The 19,259-nt window shown below is 28.2% G+C and overlaps 2 protein-coding genes across 5 annotated transcripts in view; both read right to left on the reverse strand.

The window, feature by feature from the left end:
• The window catches only part of LOC107450057 (sushi, von Willebrand factor type A, EGF and pentraxin domain-containing protein 1), a 107,564-nt gene that overhangs the window by 28,253 nt on the left and 60,052 nt on the right, over window positions 1-19,259 (reverse strand). For all 4 annotated transcript variants that reach the window (XR_011636554.1, XM_043039731.2, XM_071179513.1 and 1 more), the window contains 9 exons: window positions 13,390-13,551; window positions 12,414-12,575; window positions 9,282-9,443; window positions 6,879-7,028; window positions 5,388-5,615; window positions 5,094-5,295; window positions 3,780-3,937; window positions 2,702-2,900; window positions 956-1,128 (listed from right to left, as the gene is read on the reverse strand). Coding sequence is in view for 3 of the 4 variants with exons in the window: in XM_043039731.2 (XP_042895665.1) it covers window positions 956-1,128; window positions 2,702-2,900; window positions 3,780-3,937; window positions 5,094-5,295; window positions 5,388-5,615; window positions 6,879-7,028; window positions 9,282-9,443; window positions 12,414-12,575; window positions 13,390-13,551 (1,596 nt within the window). In the remaining variant the exon portion in view is untranslated. The remainder of the gene's footprint in view (window positions 1-955; window positions 1,129-2,701; window positions 2,901-3,779; window positions 3,938-5,093; window positions 5,296-5,387; window positions 5,616-6,878; window positions 7,029-9,281; window positions 9,444-12,413; window positions 12,576-13,389; window positions 13,552-19,259) is intronic.
• LOC107450061 (DNA-directed RNA polymerase II subunit RPB4) lies at window positions 16,477-17,268 on the reverse strand. Its single transcript, XM_016065767.4, has one exon. It carries the CDS (start codon window positions 17,131-17,133, stop codon window positions 16,705-16,707), a length of 429 nt encoding a protein of 142 aa, XP_015921253.1. The 5' UTR covers window positions 17,134-17,268; the 3' UTR covers window positions 16,477-16,704.

Raw genomic sequence — 19,259 nt, forward strand, 5'->3', positions numbered from 1 at the left:
AGGAGGTATAATTACAGTGAAAGAGAATCACCAAAAGTTTGAGCCAGTTAATGTTACACAGTGAAACCTTTCGGGAGCGAACACTCTCCATTCCTAAGTAAAATGGTCATTGATGAAGGTTGCTTTTTCTCAGAGTCTACCCCATTGACTCATTGACTGATTGTTATCGAAGGTGACATTTGTGATTTTTCTCAGACGGTATTAGTTTTAGTCAGTGCTTTTTTCTTGGTGCGAAAATGCCACTTCTGTTGGCGTCATAAAAAGATGAATCAATGAATAAAATTTAGCGTCCATAAAAATGATCCCAACTGATATAATAGTGTGTAAAAACAAATTCACCAATTATGAATGATAAAGCTGTTTTAAATAAATAAATAATTATGTTTTTTGTTTAAGTTTGTATTTAATTTTATATCATAAAAATAAGTAAGAGTTAAAAGAGAAGAGGCTTATTTGTTTGAAATGCTTGTTTTTTTTTAAAAAAAACTTTTATTCAAATTTAACTTTTAACTCTAAAATAAATCATTTATAGTATCGTCTTTAGTGTACTCTGATTGAGGTTGTATAATCAAAAAGAGCTTTCTAAATAGGAGCCTCAGACAAACATTTTGAATACATTTTAATATTTTTTGTATTGATATTTTTTTGTGTTTCCTTATTTGAGTTTTTCCACATTTCGCACAGATATTTGCCCGATCACTGGAAGAGGTTTAAATGGTCTTTCCTAAAGGTTTTCATTAACACAAAGTCTATGGAAAAAATTCTGGGTCTCCCAAAAGTGGTCGCCAATAGAGGTGGTCTGTCCTGGAGGTTTCACTGTAATTCTAGTTTTTCCTCTTTCTCTTGAATTATTTAAGCAAATTGAAAACATTTTCTCATAGTTATAAAACCCAATATAAAAATAAATGAAGAATAACTAAAATAAAATCAGCAGGACTGAGATTTTTATATTTACTCGGAATAAATGTGTTTGGAGCTAAACCAGTTCCATTATCTTGCTGCACACCATCTTTGTAGAAGGCCCAAGCACCCTGTCTTGAAGACCATGTGACACATAAGTGATGCCAATGACCATCATTTGCAGTGACATCAGTGACAACCTTATCCATGTTCACATACAATACAAATCTAAAATAATAATATTGAATTTTTAACTTTCTGTTTAACTCTGCATAAGAATTGCATCACTAAAACAAGTAACTATGCTAAGAAATATAAAATAGAGACATATACTTTTTTTATCGTAATATTTTAAAAAGAAAGATATATATATACTTATTCCATTAGTAAAAATTATTACTTATAATTATAAAACAAACAATAGCATTAAAAAAATTAGAAAAGTGGCCCTTGACACTTTATTAATCAACTATCATCTTTAGTATTTTTAAACTTTTCCTATTTTCAGTTTTAATCTAAAATATAAGCTTAAAAAATAACCAACTTAAATAATAATATGTTCTACATAAATTTTATAAAAAGTTTTTCTAAACATAATTTAAGAAGAAAAAAATAAAAAACGTGAGAAACTCGATCATTATTCTTAGAAAATGGTATGGTAACAACAAAATATTAATTTCATTTAGTGACAAGATTAAAATGAGGTTACCATTGTTATTGATAAGAGAATATAAATTTCAATTGTTAGAAAAAAATCATGATGAATCATATTTGTATTTATCAAATTTTATTTTTAATTGTCTCACAAAAAATACTAAGTAAATAATGTGTAAACAAATATCTTTCAGGCAATAGTTATAAAATCAAATTATAAGAAATAAATTATATATCTTTGTAATAAATTATATCAAGGTATTTTTGTTTGTCCAAAATGTAAGTAACCATAAAAAATTTAAATTAATCAGTATTCTATCTGATACTTTACATACATTAAAATTATTTTCATCATAGAAGATGAAAATCAAGCATAGAATTAAAGTATTATAACAAAGTGTTTTTAACAATACCACATGCACATGCAGCGTGTTAAGTGGGTAACAGAAAGAACACAATTTCAAAAATAACTTTGAAACAATTGAAATGAAAGGATAAAATAGTGTACTGATATTGAAAGCTGCTAGAATTATATACATAATTTTTGAAATTATAGTTTAAAAAATTGCCAACAGATTATATTAATCAAAAAAGTAGTTGCGATACTGAAGCCTAGAGCAATAGGTTAAATGGTTAATTTCTAAATGAAGCCATGAATCCCCGAACCATTGTGTAATTCTTGTTTTGAAACGTCACAAGTTAGATCACTGTCTGATACAGTAAATAGGCACAGTTTTCTAACTTAATTTTGTGTTGGTTTAAACTGCTATTTGAGGACAACTTTTGGTTATGAAATAAAATTCTTATTGTTTCAACCATCAATATACTATTTATTTCATCATTTTATCACTTAATGCTTCACCATTTTGGATATTACATAGCATCCTCACAGTATGTTATTCCCATTGCTATATCACATTAAATTACTTAGGTTTTTATTAGAGATAAAAAAATGAAATCTTTCTTTTAGTTTGTGTAATTAAACTCATTAATCCAGATGGAAGAAAAGTAGAATCAATTACTAAAATACTATTTAAAAATATATTGTTTAAAAAAAACTTTACTACACATAGTTTAAAATAATTTCTTTGATATGAAATAATATATCAAGAACAAGTTATCAAATAGAAAGGTTCAAGGCCATTACCCACTGTAATCAGTTAGGGTGAGCAGATTGTCAGCTTCATCGGTAGCATAGGAGATCGGAGTTCCGTAATGCAGTTTGTCACTAGTCAGCATCCAGAAACAAACAGTCACCTCAGCTAATTCCCGAGGAAGGTAATCAAGCTGCACAAAATCCATAATATTTGAAGACGGAAAATTCAAAAGGAAATCTGATGAAAGCTCTGCAAAAAAGAAAAAATTAAATGACTTATTACTCCGAAAACAAGCATTTATAACAGTAAAAACTAATTTAAAATAAGTTAATTTAATGTCACATCGCAATAAAGCATCCTCCACGACAGTAAAAACTAAATATTACAAGATAGCATAACAGGTTCAGTTGAATACAGGGTTCAATGCTGCTAGGTCCAAATCAGATACACTATACCAATAATGAATAGCAATATAAATTCTTTTTTGTTATAGGCAAATTAAAACTCTAAAAAAAGCTAGAAATATTTTTTTATGATGTATAAAAATTCATTTTCACAATAACTTTAAAAAAAGACACATGTTCATAAAAAAAGATAAAATGAAATAAAAATCTAAAAAGATAAAAGAACTATAAGTTAAAAACCTAATAATAAGATTTAACAACTACCATAGCAGAATAAAGTCTTGTTATTCTCGAGAACTTTTCGAAATAGGCAGATAAAAACGTTTAATACAGAAAAAAAAGTACTAAAAATATCTACTTTTAATCCCTTGAATATTTAATACAAATTTATATCCAGAATATTGTTATTCAAAAGGACACAGATTTATACATAAAATCCAAAAGGGAATAAAAATTAACAATACAACGAAACTAAAAGTTAAAATCTAAAAACAAATATTGACATGATGTTACAATTAAAGCAAAAAATTACCATTTTTTGCACTCATAGAATTTTACTTTAAAAGAAATTACCTGCTTAAAGCTTCTTAAATAAAAGGTATTGAATTGGATATTTAATTACAACGGATGTGATGTACTTCTAATTTTATGAAAAATTCGTTGCTAAATCTTGTTCAAACTTTCAAAAAGGAATCTTAAATAATCCTTATGATGAAAAGCTTACCAGTTTCACAGAGGTCTCCAACATATGATGGTGGACAGAGACATTTGAATCCAGCGATTCTATCGATACAGGTCCCTCCATTCATGCAGGGTTGTGGTTGGCATTCATTAACATTTGTCTCACAAAAAATGCCTTCAAATCCAGCCAAGCACTCACATCTAATGTGACATTAATAACAAGTACTATAATAATTGGATTAAACATTTAAAAAAAATTACACTCAATCTGCATCTTGTAAAAAAAGAATATTACTTTTATTTAAAGTTAGATTCAACCTCCCTAAATATAAAGCAATAAAATAATATTTAACAAAAATTAAAAAGTAAATTAAATCAGGGTGCTAAATTTCCATTCGCTATAAGCAACTAAATATTTAGGGCTAGTGAGTAAGTAACAGAGTTTGACTTCAGTGTCACTGCAGTGCAACAGACCTGAGGTGCAGAAAATTCTCAGAGCCTAATATTACCCCAGACCAGGTTTTATTGATGTGAAATTTCAGCAAAAATTACAGTGTTTTTTTTTTTTCATTTATAGTTTTTATTTATTTAATTTTAGTTACAATAACTTTTTCAAAATATTTGGATAATTTTTGCTCCAACAATGAAAACAATTCACTTCCATTTTACTCAATTCTTGAATAAATTAGCATCGTTAAAAATAATATGAAATTAAAATACATAGAAAAAGTAATAATTTATGAAGCTAAATTTATGGTCCAACTCATAAAAATAAGGTAATAAATCAACAAAATGACATATTAAGTTATTTGTATTATATTTTACATAGCAAAAAATATTCTCTTCCATTTCAGACAGTAAGTTGATATGGCATAAAGAATGTTAAAATAAACTTTAAAAATGAATTTTTAATATTTAAATGATGACTTAGTCTTTCGTATTCCTTATTTGTCCAAATATTACAATTTTAATTTAGTAACAAGATTTAACAAATAGTCTTTTTTTCCCTAGTTTTTTTTAAAAATTAGACCAAATATTTCCCCAGGGTTGGCTGAATTTCCCTCAAAACTCATTCACACACACTCTGGACCTCTGTAACAGAGTTTGGCTCCAGTATTCAGAGTTGACTCTAGTGTAACAGAGCTTGACTTTAATGTGGCTAGTACCTTTGGAACTGAAATTCCATGCCCCAAATTAAATACGCATGTATCGACTGATTAAATATTGTCATATTTTCAACAATGGCCACTAAGCTAGTTTTGAAATAAGGATTTAATACATTGGCAAAATGAATTATGAATGCTTAATTTTACAACAAAGATGTGCAAGTTCAATACCAACTAAATAGACAGCTTACTTAAAAATCATCACATCATCGACACAGGTAGCATTATTTTTGCAAGGAGAATCAGCACAATCATCAATGTTTATTTCACAATTTCTTCCTTCAAATCCAGGCATACAATCACAGGTGTAGTTGGCAATTAAATCAATACAAAATCCATCATTTTGGCAAGGATTACTAATGCATTCATCAATATTATATTGACACAAGGGACCTGAAATTTGTATACAATTGTTTAAATCTCAGATACATACAAGCAAAATGTTTTCAGATTGATCAATTTATTATAAAATTCAATTTTCATACCAACAAATCCTGCTGGGCATTTGCAATGGAATCCATTAATTTTGTCATAGCATGTTGCTCCGTTGAAGCAGGGTTCAAACAGGCAGTCATCAACATCTATTTCACAGTGCTCACCTGAATAACCAGCTGGGCAATAGCACTTGTAAGCATTTATTTCATCTTGACATGAGCCACCATTTCGACAAGGGCTGGGATCACATTCATTTATGTCTTTTTCACAATAAATACCTAAAAACAGAAAACAAATCAGTATTTTTCTTTAATTAATAAGAAAGGAAGAAACCATAATTTCACGTGAATTAGCTGACAACTAGAGAATTACATAACTCCCAACTCCTGCAAACATTACAGATTTATTTTATCTTTTAGCTAAATTGTTACTAGAACCATGCTTTGTTTCCAACTATTTTCAAGCAAGAATAGCTAGTTATAGTGTAGCTAGTTATGTCACATTTTTTATTAATCAATTTCCTCGTTTTAATTAATTGTTTTATAATTTCTGATTATTTTAATAATTATTACAAGGCTGTCATAATTTATTAAAAAAATTATTTCGTTTCATTCTATTCTTTTTTTAAAAAATACATTAAATAAGTATTTAATAAATTTAAATCTTAATCACGTAAAAATTGTTACAAGAATATAAAATACAGTCGAACTCGTTTATAACGAGCACAAAGGGACCGTAACATGTACTCGTTAAATCCGAGTGCTCGTAATAAACGGGTACTTAAGACAGGCGTGCAACCAGAAGAGGGGGGGGGCTTGGGAGGTCAAATGATTGAATTTACTTAAAATTTAATTAATACTTACTTACTTTAATTACATTAATTAATTTAATCGCGTTTTTTTTTATTTCGCGCACATTTCTTATCATTTTGAAAAAAAGATAAGACAGAAAGACTAGAAAGATGAGAAAAAAGATTACAAGACGGAAAAATATTGCTCGCTAAAACCGGGTCTTGCTCATTAAAAGCGACTTCTGTTCCATGGACTTAACATTGATCCAACCAAATATTCTCGTTTCCCTCAGTAAATCCAAGTTCTCGTTAAATCCGAGCTCGTTATAAACGAGTTCGACTGTAATAAACAATTAATTAAAATGGAGAAATTGATTAATAAAAAGGGTGACATAACTATTTAGTTATAATAAAATATATTTTAAAAAACTTAGAAGTAAAAATCTGAGATTTTTGTCATGACATATAAACTTTCCACATACCTTAAAAAAATTTTTTTGAACAACCCAAGACAATGACGATAAATTACAGTTTACAAGTCATTTTTTCACCACAAGTAAAAAAATTATCACATCATTTACAAAATACATGCAATTTTCATATGATTACACCATATTTACATCAATAGTTCGATTGTATAAATTATTTTTCCTCACATGATTTTTAAAATAAAAATCAATTTATAAATTAAATAAAAATAGCATAGAAAAAAAGCTAAGCCGAAGCACATTAGATTAAAACAGCTGCTTACCTGTATATCCAGGCTGACAAATGCAATGAAATCCTATTTCCAAAGCTTGGCAAGATGCTCCATTAAGACAAGGAACAGAAAAGCAATCATTTATAGTCAGCTCAGCCGAAGCTGGTGAAGCTTTTTTCATTACATCTTGAATCATCAACCCTATCAAAAGCATGCTTTTATTAAAAATATCTTCACTAATATTATATACATATATAAAAAAAAGCTAGGTATAGGACATTGACTAGTCAAAGAGACTCATACTAATCTGTTACTTAGAAGAGTTTGACAACAAAAATTTTACTTAGACTAAAAATTAGTAAAAATAAAATGCTTCACACTTTAAAAAATAAATAAAATAAAAAAACTAATCTGAACCAAGCATGTGTAGTATAATGTCAACAAAATAAATAAAAAACCCACTGTTTAAGTATGAAATGAGTGAATCACAGGAATATAAATTGTGATTCAGTGTTGAAAAATCTATGTAAAATAATAAATGTTTTGAAATCTTCCGATGACATCATATTTGAGATAGAATTGAGATGATTTGATATAAAATGGATAACTTATGGCTGAAAAGTCATAAATTGATGTGATTAACTAGAATTTGAGTTATCATATAGTATTAGATACAAAAAGATTCAAACACAGTTGAAAATTCAAGAGTGAATTTTTAATTACATAAGATTAGAAAATGATACAAGTGTCTTTGTATAATTTATTTTACTTAAAAAAAAGAAATAGAAAAGAAACTATCACATAAATTCTAATCTCGATCATGGTAAGATACCTAACACTCAATAATTGGTTCATAAGAGAAATTTTAAGGGTACGGTATGCACTTAAATTTCCAATGCACATCTATTTCATTTATCATGGAATTTCAAATATTCAAAATTTGAAAATATAAAGAAAAAGACTAAAAAAAATTTTTTTTTAAAAATGGAACAAACACCTAGTAAAAATGCAAAACCGAACAAACCTAGTTATAGTTACTAGGGGAATATTAACTTATAATGAAGAAAAAACTTACTCAAACTATATATTTAAATCTCAGATCATTAGTCCCTCTATTTGCGAATTTTAAGCTGCAGGCTTTAATGCAACATGTATAATGCATCATTTCACTTGTTTTTAAAGGGAAAGTAGTCAGTATCAGATATCAGAGCTATTTCATTCAAGGGCAAAATGCTTAGATTGTTAAATTACATTATTTTAAATAAAATGCGACTTGAAAACAAATGAAATAATAAAGACATATATAAATTGTAATGGCCTAATATTTTGAAAAAGTTTATTTGATAGGATCCTAAGAAGTGAAAAAAAAAACATCTTAGGATATCTTTAGTGAACACAGTTTTTTTTTAAATGTTACAAAACTTGTAAAAAGGTAGATTTTTTAGAACAAGATCATTTTTTTTAACGTTTTTATAGTTTACAATGAATTATATTTAATATATTTCACTAATACATGGTAAAAAATATTTTAATACTGATTTACAAGGTATCCGATACATTTTAAATTATCAAATTCATGACTTTCCAAGAATTTTTCATGACTTAACGAAGTTACTATTTTCTCCCGACAAAAACACAACAATAAATTTAAAAAAGCATTATAATAACATTGATTGAAATGATAGGTACAACCAAAACTGTTATACTCTGCATCTTCATATTTATAGATTTTAAATTTTGAAAAACAGAGTTAAGAAAGAGTTGATGCAATAAAACAGCTGAAAAAAATACAAAAGCAAATAATTTTCTTTTCTTTCTTTCTGCAGAATTATATTCTAAAGATATTTTTCTTGTTCATCGGAAAGGAAAGAAATACTCCTGATTTTTCTCATTTTGGAATTTTAAAGAAATCGCAAATGACTGGCTTGCTTCAGCTAGAATTTAAAATTGATAAAATAAAAAATAAATAAATAATAACAAAAATACTGGAATCATAAGTTTAAAAGATAATTTGCTGTTTTTTCTTTCATTTTTTGAAAGAGCACCATAATTTTTAAAGAACATGATAAAAACATTTCATATTTTAATCAAATATGACTGTGAGTAGGGATTTTGTTACAAATTCAGATGTTCGGTACACCATAAAATTGGGGGGAGGGGGGTAAATTCCATTTTAAAAATTAGATTTTTCAGTGACCTAAATCTATGCCTTTTCATGATTTTTTTAAAAAATAGTTAAAATCATGACAAATTTTGTTCAATACTGAAATTCATGACTTTCCAGGCGCGCGGATACCCTGTACATGGTAAAAAAATATTTCAATACTGATTTATTAACAAATAAGCTTATTTTAAAACAAAAATGAAACAGGATTTTAACTACAAACATAATTCACTATCAAATATTAAAGAAGAGAAATCATAGTGAAACCATGATGAGATGAGAAGAGATACCTTCGCAAGCATCAATGCTTTTTGCTCCTTGTGTACCAGTTCTCTGGTTTCCTGGGCACCTGAAGCAGGACTTCTCTCCTTTGTGTGGCTGAAAGAAGCCATCAGGACATGGAAAACATGGTAGGAGACCTATTCGAGATACTTCCCCAGGAGGGCACGGTACTGAAACAAAAGCAATAAAATAACTTAACTTTAAAAAAAAATTCATTTTTAAATTACACAAAAAATATACAGAATACCTTTAAGTACTTTTAACTGTCTGAAAAAAGACTAATCGTAATATTTGTAAATTTCAACAAATTTGTCTAGAATAAAACATTCAAAAGTAGTAGGAAGGAAAAACAGTGAAAACTCTAAAATCTTCAAACCAATAAAGTTATAAAAATTTATTCAATCCATTTAGAAAAAGTTCATTTTAAATCTATGTTTAGAAACTATTATAAATAAAACTATGAAATAGTTTAATTAGACAGGAAGTTTTAGAGCTTGTTGTGTAACCGTATTAGGTGAAAGCAGTTAATAAACAGTTTTTCTCAAACTTAACAGTTTGATTACCATTTTATTTATGGTTATTTGACTGTTTTGATTAAATATGGTAAAATAACCATTCATTAAATTGTTATTTAACCATTTTTTCCAAGAAATTTCTAACAATGCAATAATAAGAAATATTAGATAAAATATATTAAAAATATCATTTTAGAGAAATGTCTTAGCTTATTATTATATTACCATAAGACCTTCGACTTAATATCGATTCTCTCTGAAAGAAAACATTATAATGATGGAAGAGATTCTTTCAGTTTATGACATTTTTTTAAATTTCTCAAGAAATACCAAGAAAATCATTTTGAAACAGGCATTTAGCTCATATGATTTTTTTACACTTAACAATAAATTAAAAGCTTTGTAAAGGTTTAAGGGACCAACAATAAATTATGAAAGAAAGGAAGTGCTTTTGGACACCCTATGACAAAAATCCAAGCAATAAGCTTTTAACTTACAACTTTGCTAGTTATTTTCAATAACTGTATAAAATTTTGTAAACTTCGCTTAAATATTTACAGAACTATGGGCATTTTTATAAAAAAGTAATTTTTTTGTCTAACGTTTTTCTGCTATAATTTGGAAGATATTAAATAATATGAAACAAAATTTTTGAAGCAATTTATAATTAATTAGAAAGGTATTGTTATAAAATTAAAAAAAATTCATTAAAAACTGTGCAAGATATAAGCACTTAAAGTATTTCGTTTATGCTGTGCATACATGAAAAATATTTAAAAAATTCTTTTCATACTTTAGTAGTGTATTGAACTTAGCAACTAATGAAAAAAGTCTAATTTGAATATCTTAAGAATTTAAAAAGTTTCAAGCAATTTTCTGACTACTTTTTTCACTGATTTTAAAAGAAATCTCAAAACGATAAGGGGTTTTCCACAAATTATATTTTGTATAATGAAACAAGATTTATTAAAAATGGCATCAGCATTGTGGGATAAATATATGTTTTCCCCATAAATTTATGCTTTGTTACACAGGTTTTTTCCTTATATCATCACATTTTGGTGCACGGAAAATTACAGTAAAGTTTTATCATTTGATATTAAATTTTTCTCACAATCCAAAATGAAATTTGTGGAAAAGCCCTTCTTTTTTTTAGCTAGTTTTTAAAAAGTAAAAAAATTACTCAGTAAATTACTTTTTTTCGAGAAAAATTTTTGCGCATGCCTAGCATAAAATAACGACTTTAAATGCTCATATCTTGGGCAGTTTTTAAGGAATTTTTCCCAATTTTAAAACATTGATTTTCAAATTAACTTTAAATTGCTCCAAAACTTTGTTTAATTTCATTTAATGTTTTTAAATTTGTTCGAAAAAATTAGTTTTCTATAAAAATGTTCATATTTCCATAAATATTTAAACGATATTTATGAAATTCGATGCAGTTATTGAAAATAACAACCAAAGTATTGGATACAAGTTACAAGCTTTATTGCTTGCTTTTCTGGCATAGGGTGTCCAAAAATACTTGTTTTCTTTCGTTATTTATTGTCAGTCTCTCAAACTTCTGAAAGCTTGAAATTTTATTGCTAAGTATGAAAAATCACATGAACTAATACCTCATAAGCTACAAAATAATTTTCTCAGTATTTCTTCAAAAATTTAAAAAATTGTCAAAAACTGAAAGTGTCTCTTCCATTATTGTAGGGTAGTGTATTTTGTTGTTTATGAAAATTTGCAATACATTTAAAGTAAGTAAATAACAGGGTGCGAAGCCAAATCTCTCAACAAAAACTAAGCACCTTTAAAGTACTTTTTAAGCACTCAAAAAATATTTTTAAGCACTAAATACATTAACCAAATGTAAAATAGTTATCAAAGACTTTACATGATCATGATAAAATAATTAGTTTCAGACAAAGAAGTCTTTTCTTGATTGTATTAACCACGATAAAAAGATTGAGATTTATTGGTTCAATTTCAAAGGGTGGAAAATGAAGTTTGAAATTGAGAATATCTTGCTATTGAATATAGAGTTGTACATGAGAGAGCAAGTATGTCACCGAACCCAGCTCAGTAGACGCACATGCGGACTCCCAAGTATTTCATCAAACATGTAACATGATTGGTGCGCTATCATACATGGTGTTATCAAACGTTGCGGGCCAACGGTATGCCGAAATGGATTGTGGTTGAATGATTTGAGGAAATGTTGAATAGAACAAAGTTTGTTCTTTGTGGTTTTCACTTTGTTCAACAAAACCATTATGTTGCAAAATACGCAGCGAAAATCGACACGGTGAAGGAAAAATCTCATTTACGAAAAGGAAAAATTAAGCACTTTTTAAAAATACCCCATGAAAAAAAAGCCTTTAAGGGCTTTTAAAAAACAAAAATCAAAAACAAGCACTTTTTGAAAATGCTATGCACCATGAATAATTATAATGTTTTCAAATTATAATTTTAAAAAAACTGTTATTGTTTTAGTCTTAAAATGTTCATATTAGTAAATATTAATATAAAAAAACAGCTGAATTTTTTTTTTGTTCATAAAAAAGAAATTATAAAACCTTACTTTTGATAAAAATAAAAAATAATGTGAACAAATTTAGAAGAAAGCATACAAACATTTGCACTCAGTTTGACTACGGACTCCTCTTCTATGAGTGGTTGTTCCTAGAGGACAGGGGGCACACTCTTGGCTGGCATAATTGGGCTGATATTGTCCAATAGAGCAAGTCTCACAAGGCTCTAAACCAGTAGCAGAAAAACTGCCAGGCAAACACTGTGCTAAGAAAAAAGATGAAAGCACTTTAAAAAAAAAAGAGGAGCCAAACAATATTGCCTTTTTTAAATCAAAAGAATAGGCATCTAATCATTTCTTTTAAAAGTAATATTTTAACAAGTTCAATTCATGTGAAATTGTAATTATGCGTCAATTTATAGGTCTAAATTATTTCTTGATGAAAGCATTATCAAGAGACACAATATTTATGGTCCTTCAAATGGCGATTTTCCATTTATTTGCCAATGTAATAGGTATAGATAAAGAAGGCATATAATAAAAGTAATAGTGAATACAGCAAAATCTTTAATAATTACATTTATAATACAAAAGTTACAATAAAAAATAATTGCAATTACTTATAATACTAGCGCCAAAATTATAACAGGATTGCAATTACTACTCTCCTCAAGGGAGAATATGAAAGAAGTAGTTGCAGTCAAGTTTTCTTTCCTTTAATTTCTTAAAACTCAGAAATGTTTTTCAAAAAAAGAACTAATCAATGGCTTACAAGAATCAAAAAGTACACAAAAAACAAGGTTAACTATCTTAAGGGAATAGTGGACATTGAAAATGCATCAGGTCTTCAAAAACTTGATTTTGAGTACAATAAAAAATTGAAAGTAGTGTAGATACATATTATTATTTGAAAATATATGAGACTTATCATAAAATAAGGAAAGAGTCAATCACCTATAAACAAGGAAGTGACAAATTTTTATTAATTTAATTTACTATGTGAAATTATAAAACACACTCTCAAGGCAAATAGAGACAATTTATAAAAAATATAAATTAGGAAGAAACAGCAGGATTTACCTTTACACTCTCCTACACTTTTTGACTGGCCAGTAGTAGTAGATGTCTTTTCTGGGCAGACAACGCAAGAAAACTGTCCCTCTAAAAATTGATACGTACCCAAAGAACAAGCTTCACAAGTTTCAAAAACAACATTAAAGTAAGTGCCAACCGGACATTTCACTGTAACAGAAAGTATTATTTATTTCATGCAAAATGACAAAAAAAAAACTTTCATGTCTAATCATGTTTTTTTCAGCTACTTATTTTTCCAGAATGATAATTTCAACTATTTGCTTAGTAACAGATAAATGCAAGATTAAGCATATAAATTATTGCAAGTTATCAAATTAAAAGAAAAAATATTCTAACACTTAATGTGCAATGCCTGGTCAATTACCTAAGAATAAAGTCTATCAGAACATTTTTATAACACTTTAAAGTATTTATTTACTTTTTTAATTAAAATTTTACCATAAAATAAAATTGATTCTTCTAGACATAACAATATACTTAAAAAGTAACATACCAAATGGACCTGTTTTCATTTGTAGTTGGCAGATATACACAATATTTTTTAAGATAAATCTGATAATTTTTGTACTATTTTTTTAAATATTAAAAACACTGAAGACTTTCTACCATAAAAAAAATGGATACAGATAATAAATGATTGAAGCAACATTTAAAATGTTGATTATTAATCAACATAATTTATCCAGTTATTCAAGATTATTTATTAATAGATGTTAATAAACAAAAAATCAATAATTTTAAAAAGATTAAAACAAGCTTCATTGTTTTAAAAAAATTTTCTAAATTGCCAATAAAATAATAGTTGATAATAATAAAAAGTAATCTTTATAAAAACTTATGAGAAAGCCTTCAACACATTTCCCCTTATAATTTTTGAAATAGAATTAAAGAGCTTTATACTCTGCAAGATACAGTTTAAGGTTAAGAACTCAACTTGAAGGAGATTTAATCGCTACCAAAAATTAAAGCATCTTCAAGGTAACCATTAATTAAAACCTCATTATAGAAATTAAACTGAATGTTATAAAAATATCCTTAATACAGTGAATTCTTCATAGTAATTACTTCAAACAATTTTAGTAAATATTTTAACTTTTAAAACATCCCTTTCCTAATGGCTAAATGTGTAGAATACAAAAAAATATTATATTTTAATAGAATTACTAAAGAAACACTAAAAAAATAAAAGCAACTTTTTTATTATTTCAGTCTGGACATTACTTTTAAAAAAATGCAACAGATCTTTAAAATGCCAACTTTTTTGCAAACGATTTTAGAGAATGGTAAAGACCTTTAAATGTTAATTTTTTTTAAAAGTTTCACACACATTAACATAATAGTGGCTTTTATTTTAGCATTTGAACTGCTGAAAAACAGTGTTAGGTAGCAATCTTTTTTTATTTAAATTACTGTACCAAAATATATTAAAACACAGATTTTGCAAGCACCAGAAAATATTAATAGACAAAGTGAATCATGCTGGCATCTTCATATAACATTTATTTGAATATATAGCCCTAAAAGAAACGAACACAACCTCTGCAATAGAATTCATTAAAAAAAAGCATTCTTTAAGATCAACAAATTTATGCAAAGCTTTCATGGTTCCTAATTCCCCACTTACCAAAGAATGGAATTTAATGGCACAAAAAAATATTCCAAAAAACATAATGCAAGTAGATGACAAATTCCCAATTTATCTGAACTGAAAAAACTCATATGGAGAATGCTTGCAGTTATTAACCTTCCTCTTCTAAATCAACCTTTTTAATTAATCAATTAAAACTATTTTTAAAAGACTAAAAATTATTTACTGCACAAGTAAGTATAATTTTTTAATTCCCCTTTTTGCAATAAAAATTCCCCTAAGTCAGCATGTGTCACAGTCTCAGAAAGTCAGCATATGTTATTGCTATAAAAGTGCACCATAGACTAATTTGCATAAGGATATTTAAAGTGACTATAAAATCAATCTATAAAGAATGTGTCCAGAACAATAAATAGAAGTAGCAAACTTTTTATTGGCAGGTGATTACAACATTTCTTTATAATCAAAATAATTACAGGTGTCAAGAATTTTAACTCTTCGATAATGTTTAGTAGTTTCCTGGGTTGTAGCCTGGGTCTTGACAAATTCAATTATAATGTACATTTTTCACGAAAACTATTTACAATATATTTGAAACTGTTTGACCAAGACAGAATTGGTTATAAATAGCAAATATTTGACGATAAATTTATACCTTACACTCACCTTCTGTTATTCAAGAATTGTACTATTGCGTATTTATTAGTAGTTAAAATTCTTGTATTGTAAAATTGTCTATAGTTAAAATTGTCTATAATTAGTTAAAATTGTCTATATTTGTAGTGTATTGTATTGATTCGAACCAACAAAGCCAGTAGTTATATTTATTTTCTGTGTCCTTATGAAAACTGGCTAGTCAGTAGAATACTCTTCTTCAATTTTTAACCCTTAAGAATAACACATTTATCTTTTATGCATTATTGATGCTGTCATAGGATGCTTAGCCAAATCTCTCAACAAAAAATAATCACCTTTTAAGCACTCAAAAAATATTTTTAAGCACTAGCACTATATACATTAACAAAATGTAAAATAATTTTCAAAGACTTTACATGAGCATGATAAAATAACTAGTTTCTGACTATAAACTCTTTTCTTGATTATATTTGCCATTAAAAAATGATCAAGAGAGTTTTTGGTTCGATATCAAAATCAAGCCTAAAATTGAGAATATCTTGCAAAATGCCGCAGAGTTGCACATGAGAGTCCAAGAATCTCACTGAACCCAACAAATAATATGCGCCGAGAATCGACACGGTAAAGAAGAAAATCTCATTTTCGAAAAGGGAGCACTTTTAAAAAACACCCAATGCAAAAAAGCACCTTTAAGGGCTTTCAAAAAAACGCAAATCAAAAATAAGCACTTTTTAAAAACGCTACGCACCATGTGCCACACGCGACCACTTTTGATTTAGCGAATATCAAGGATAATTAAATCAATAAATTACTGTTGTTGAATGCATCAGTCAAGAAACAACATGCTATTTTACTTTAGAAATTTTTATTTAAATTTTTTACAATTATAGTATTTTCATTTTAACAGTATAATTTCTAAATATTAAAGAGCAATGAAAGAAATATTAGATATGTCCAGTAGACACAGAAAAATATCACAACATAAATAAGTTACAATCCTTAAAGTTAGCCAATTAATAAATAGTCATTAACTGTTGAATAGTTAATTTAATGGAATTCAAAGCCCTGAGATATGACTAATATTGAAAACTTCTTTGAGTTTGGATATCATCCAATATTTGACGAAGTTCTTCGTCTTCAAATCTACCTTCCAAGCTTGGTATTAATGTTTTTGCCTCCTCTGGAGTTTCCGGGCAGAGGTTTGCGAGCTGAGCAAGTTCATATTTGTGAACCTTTTTCTGAGTCAACAAACTTCGAACAGCAGATATCGTTTCCCGATTACGAAACCTACTAAATCGTTGGCAGTAATTCAGAGTTTTCATAAATACTTCAGGCAATTCTTGTTCTTCTTCTGCGCTTTCATTTTGCTGCTTTCTATGTTCTAATAACATAAGGACCTCTGATACCAAAAGAGTCTCTGCATTTTCAAATTCCTTCGGAAATTGTAATTCACTCGCATCTTCTTCAATCTGATCCATAACATAACTCGGAGCACTAGCTGCCATTTTAATATGAAAATGAATAACTTTCTACACAAAAAAATATTATTTAAAATCTTAATTCAAAACTTTTTTCGAGAAAAAGTTGCACCAACAAATTTAAATCAAAAATAAATGTAAGCAAACTACTGTTGCCATCTTCACAACAATTGAATCAAGTGACAGTAACGGCAGCTGAGAGGCTAAGAATCTAGTCAACCTGCCATCTTACGGCATTTTATCAAAGCTGTGAGAGAGGTTTCAGTATCTATTTATGTAATTTGACATTATTAATGCTTTACTTTGTAACTACGTAATGAACGAGTTTTGAATATTTAAAGGAAATTTTTTAGTTATTGACATGAACATTAAGGAAGTCACATGTGTTCTCTTTTATTTTAACGATTTTCCAAAGATATGCATTCAATCTCGTTTCGTCCGGCAGTGGACTGATCGTTAAGACACGGTTCCCAGCAGATCACCGAAGTCAAGCATCACTGGCTGCGGTCAGTGTGCGGGTGGGTGACCACTTGGATCAGTCTGCGTAGGGACCGAGGGTGTGCGGTATTGGTCCTCGTTAAACTGTGCTACCGTAAAGTGCTCGACTTCGCGCGCAGGTCGTCGGGCTACCGAAGCGGGGGTGCCATCCCCTCCGCAGAGGATCAAAATTGTGATGGCATGTCTTCGGATCATCCTCCGGGATGTTTCCCAGACCGTCGCCAATAGCCCATTGTGCAGCTCTAGTGCGACGTAAATTAACAACAACAACAATCTCGTTTCATGGGACAACTTATTATTATAATAACTATTTTTAACTTCCGAATTTGTATAAAATTAAATGAAAACTGCTCGAGAGGAAGAAGCAAAGCAAAATATAATTTATTTACATTTCCTAAAAATCTTTTAGAAACACGCCATTATGTTACTTTTTTTGTTTTTACCTATAATTTGTTATATTAAGAAATAAATCCTATGAAAGTAAAAAAATATAGTTTGAAAAATGAACTGTTTATTTTTTAAGTTTAAATTCGAGCCAATCTGAATAAAAGCTGAACTCAAGCTTAAACATTACTAATTTTTAGTAAGTAACGCCATGTCATCAAATGATTGAAATTATTAGTATACATGGGAACCCGGTGCACATCGAGTTATTGAAGTCTGATGACTTTTCAGTAGGAAAGAGGTGTTGTTATCCAGTGGAAACTAGTTCAAATAAATTAATCTGTTACTGATCAACTAGTGTTTGTTTGAGTAGTTTTCGTCACGTATTCCTGTATTCTTGTGATGTTGCAACTAAGGTAAAGTATATATGCTTGTTAACATTGCAACTATAATTAGTACAATTCGTTTATTTGCATGTAAATTTCTTGTAGTTAAATAATGTTTAAATATATTTCTAAAGTGTCCCTAAGTTAACAAGCTCAGTCTTAAAAGATTAAAAATCGATTAGTTATTTAAAACTAAATGGAACAAACTTTTTTTTTGCATTAACAATATTTGTACACATTTTCTATGATAGCTTGTCTTTACCATTCTGCTCCATGCACGTTTTGGGTTTTGACAATTTTTTCTGTTTTTGAAAACCAAAATATTGATATTAAATATTTTCATAATATATCTAAGTATTTTGGTAAATATTAATATTCAGAAAAAAGTGCAGCCCTTTAACTAATCCTTAGGTAATTTTAAAAAAAAAATATTTTAAACTATTTATCCCAATTTGCCTTTATAGAACATTTAACGCTTGTCTAACATAACAGTAAAATTAAATAGCCAAAGTATGTTAATTTTAGTTACTAGGACGCTTCGCCCCCTGCTCGTTGGCGCTCGCCAACCCTCCGAGCTGCTTTCGCAGTTCATTTCGGATTGCTTCGCAATCCAATGCTCGCTTTGCTCGCTCATTGGATACATTCTTAACGTCTAGCTTTTGTATACTTTTTTGAATACTGAAGTTCCGAAAACTTTTCACTGTAGAAAATTCTAAACCTGTACATTTCAATATTAATTTGAAATTGCAAACAGTTCACATATTTTTCTTAATCACACTATTCTAAATTTCAGTTGTTGAGAAAAGTAACTGTTGTAAGTTTTGTTTTAAAGTCTTTCCCACCAGAGGGCTAAAGCCATGTGTTGTAAAACAATATGAAATAGTA

Source organism: Parasteatoda tepidariorum, chromosome 4, assembly GCF_043381705.1.
Source record: "Parasteatoda tepidariorum isolate YZ-2023 chromosome 4, CAS_Ptep_4.0, whole genome shotgun sequence".
NCBI lineage: Eukaryota > Metazoa > Arthropoda > Arachnida > Araneae > Theridiidae > Parasteatoda > Parasteatoda tepidariorum.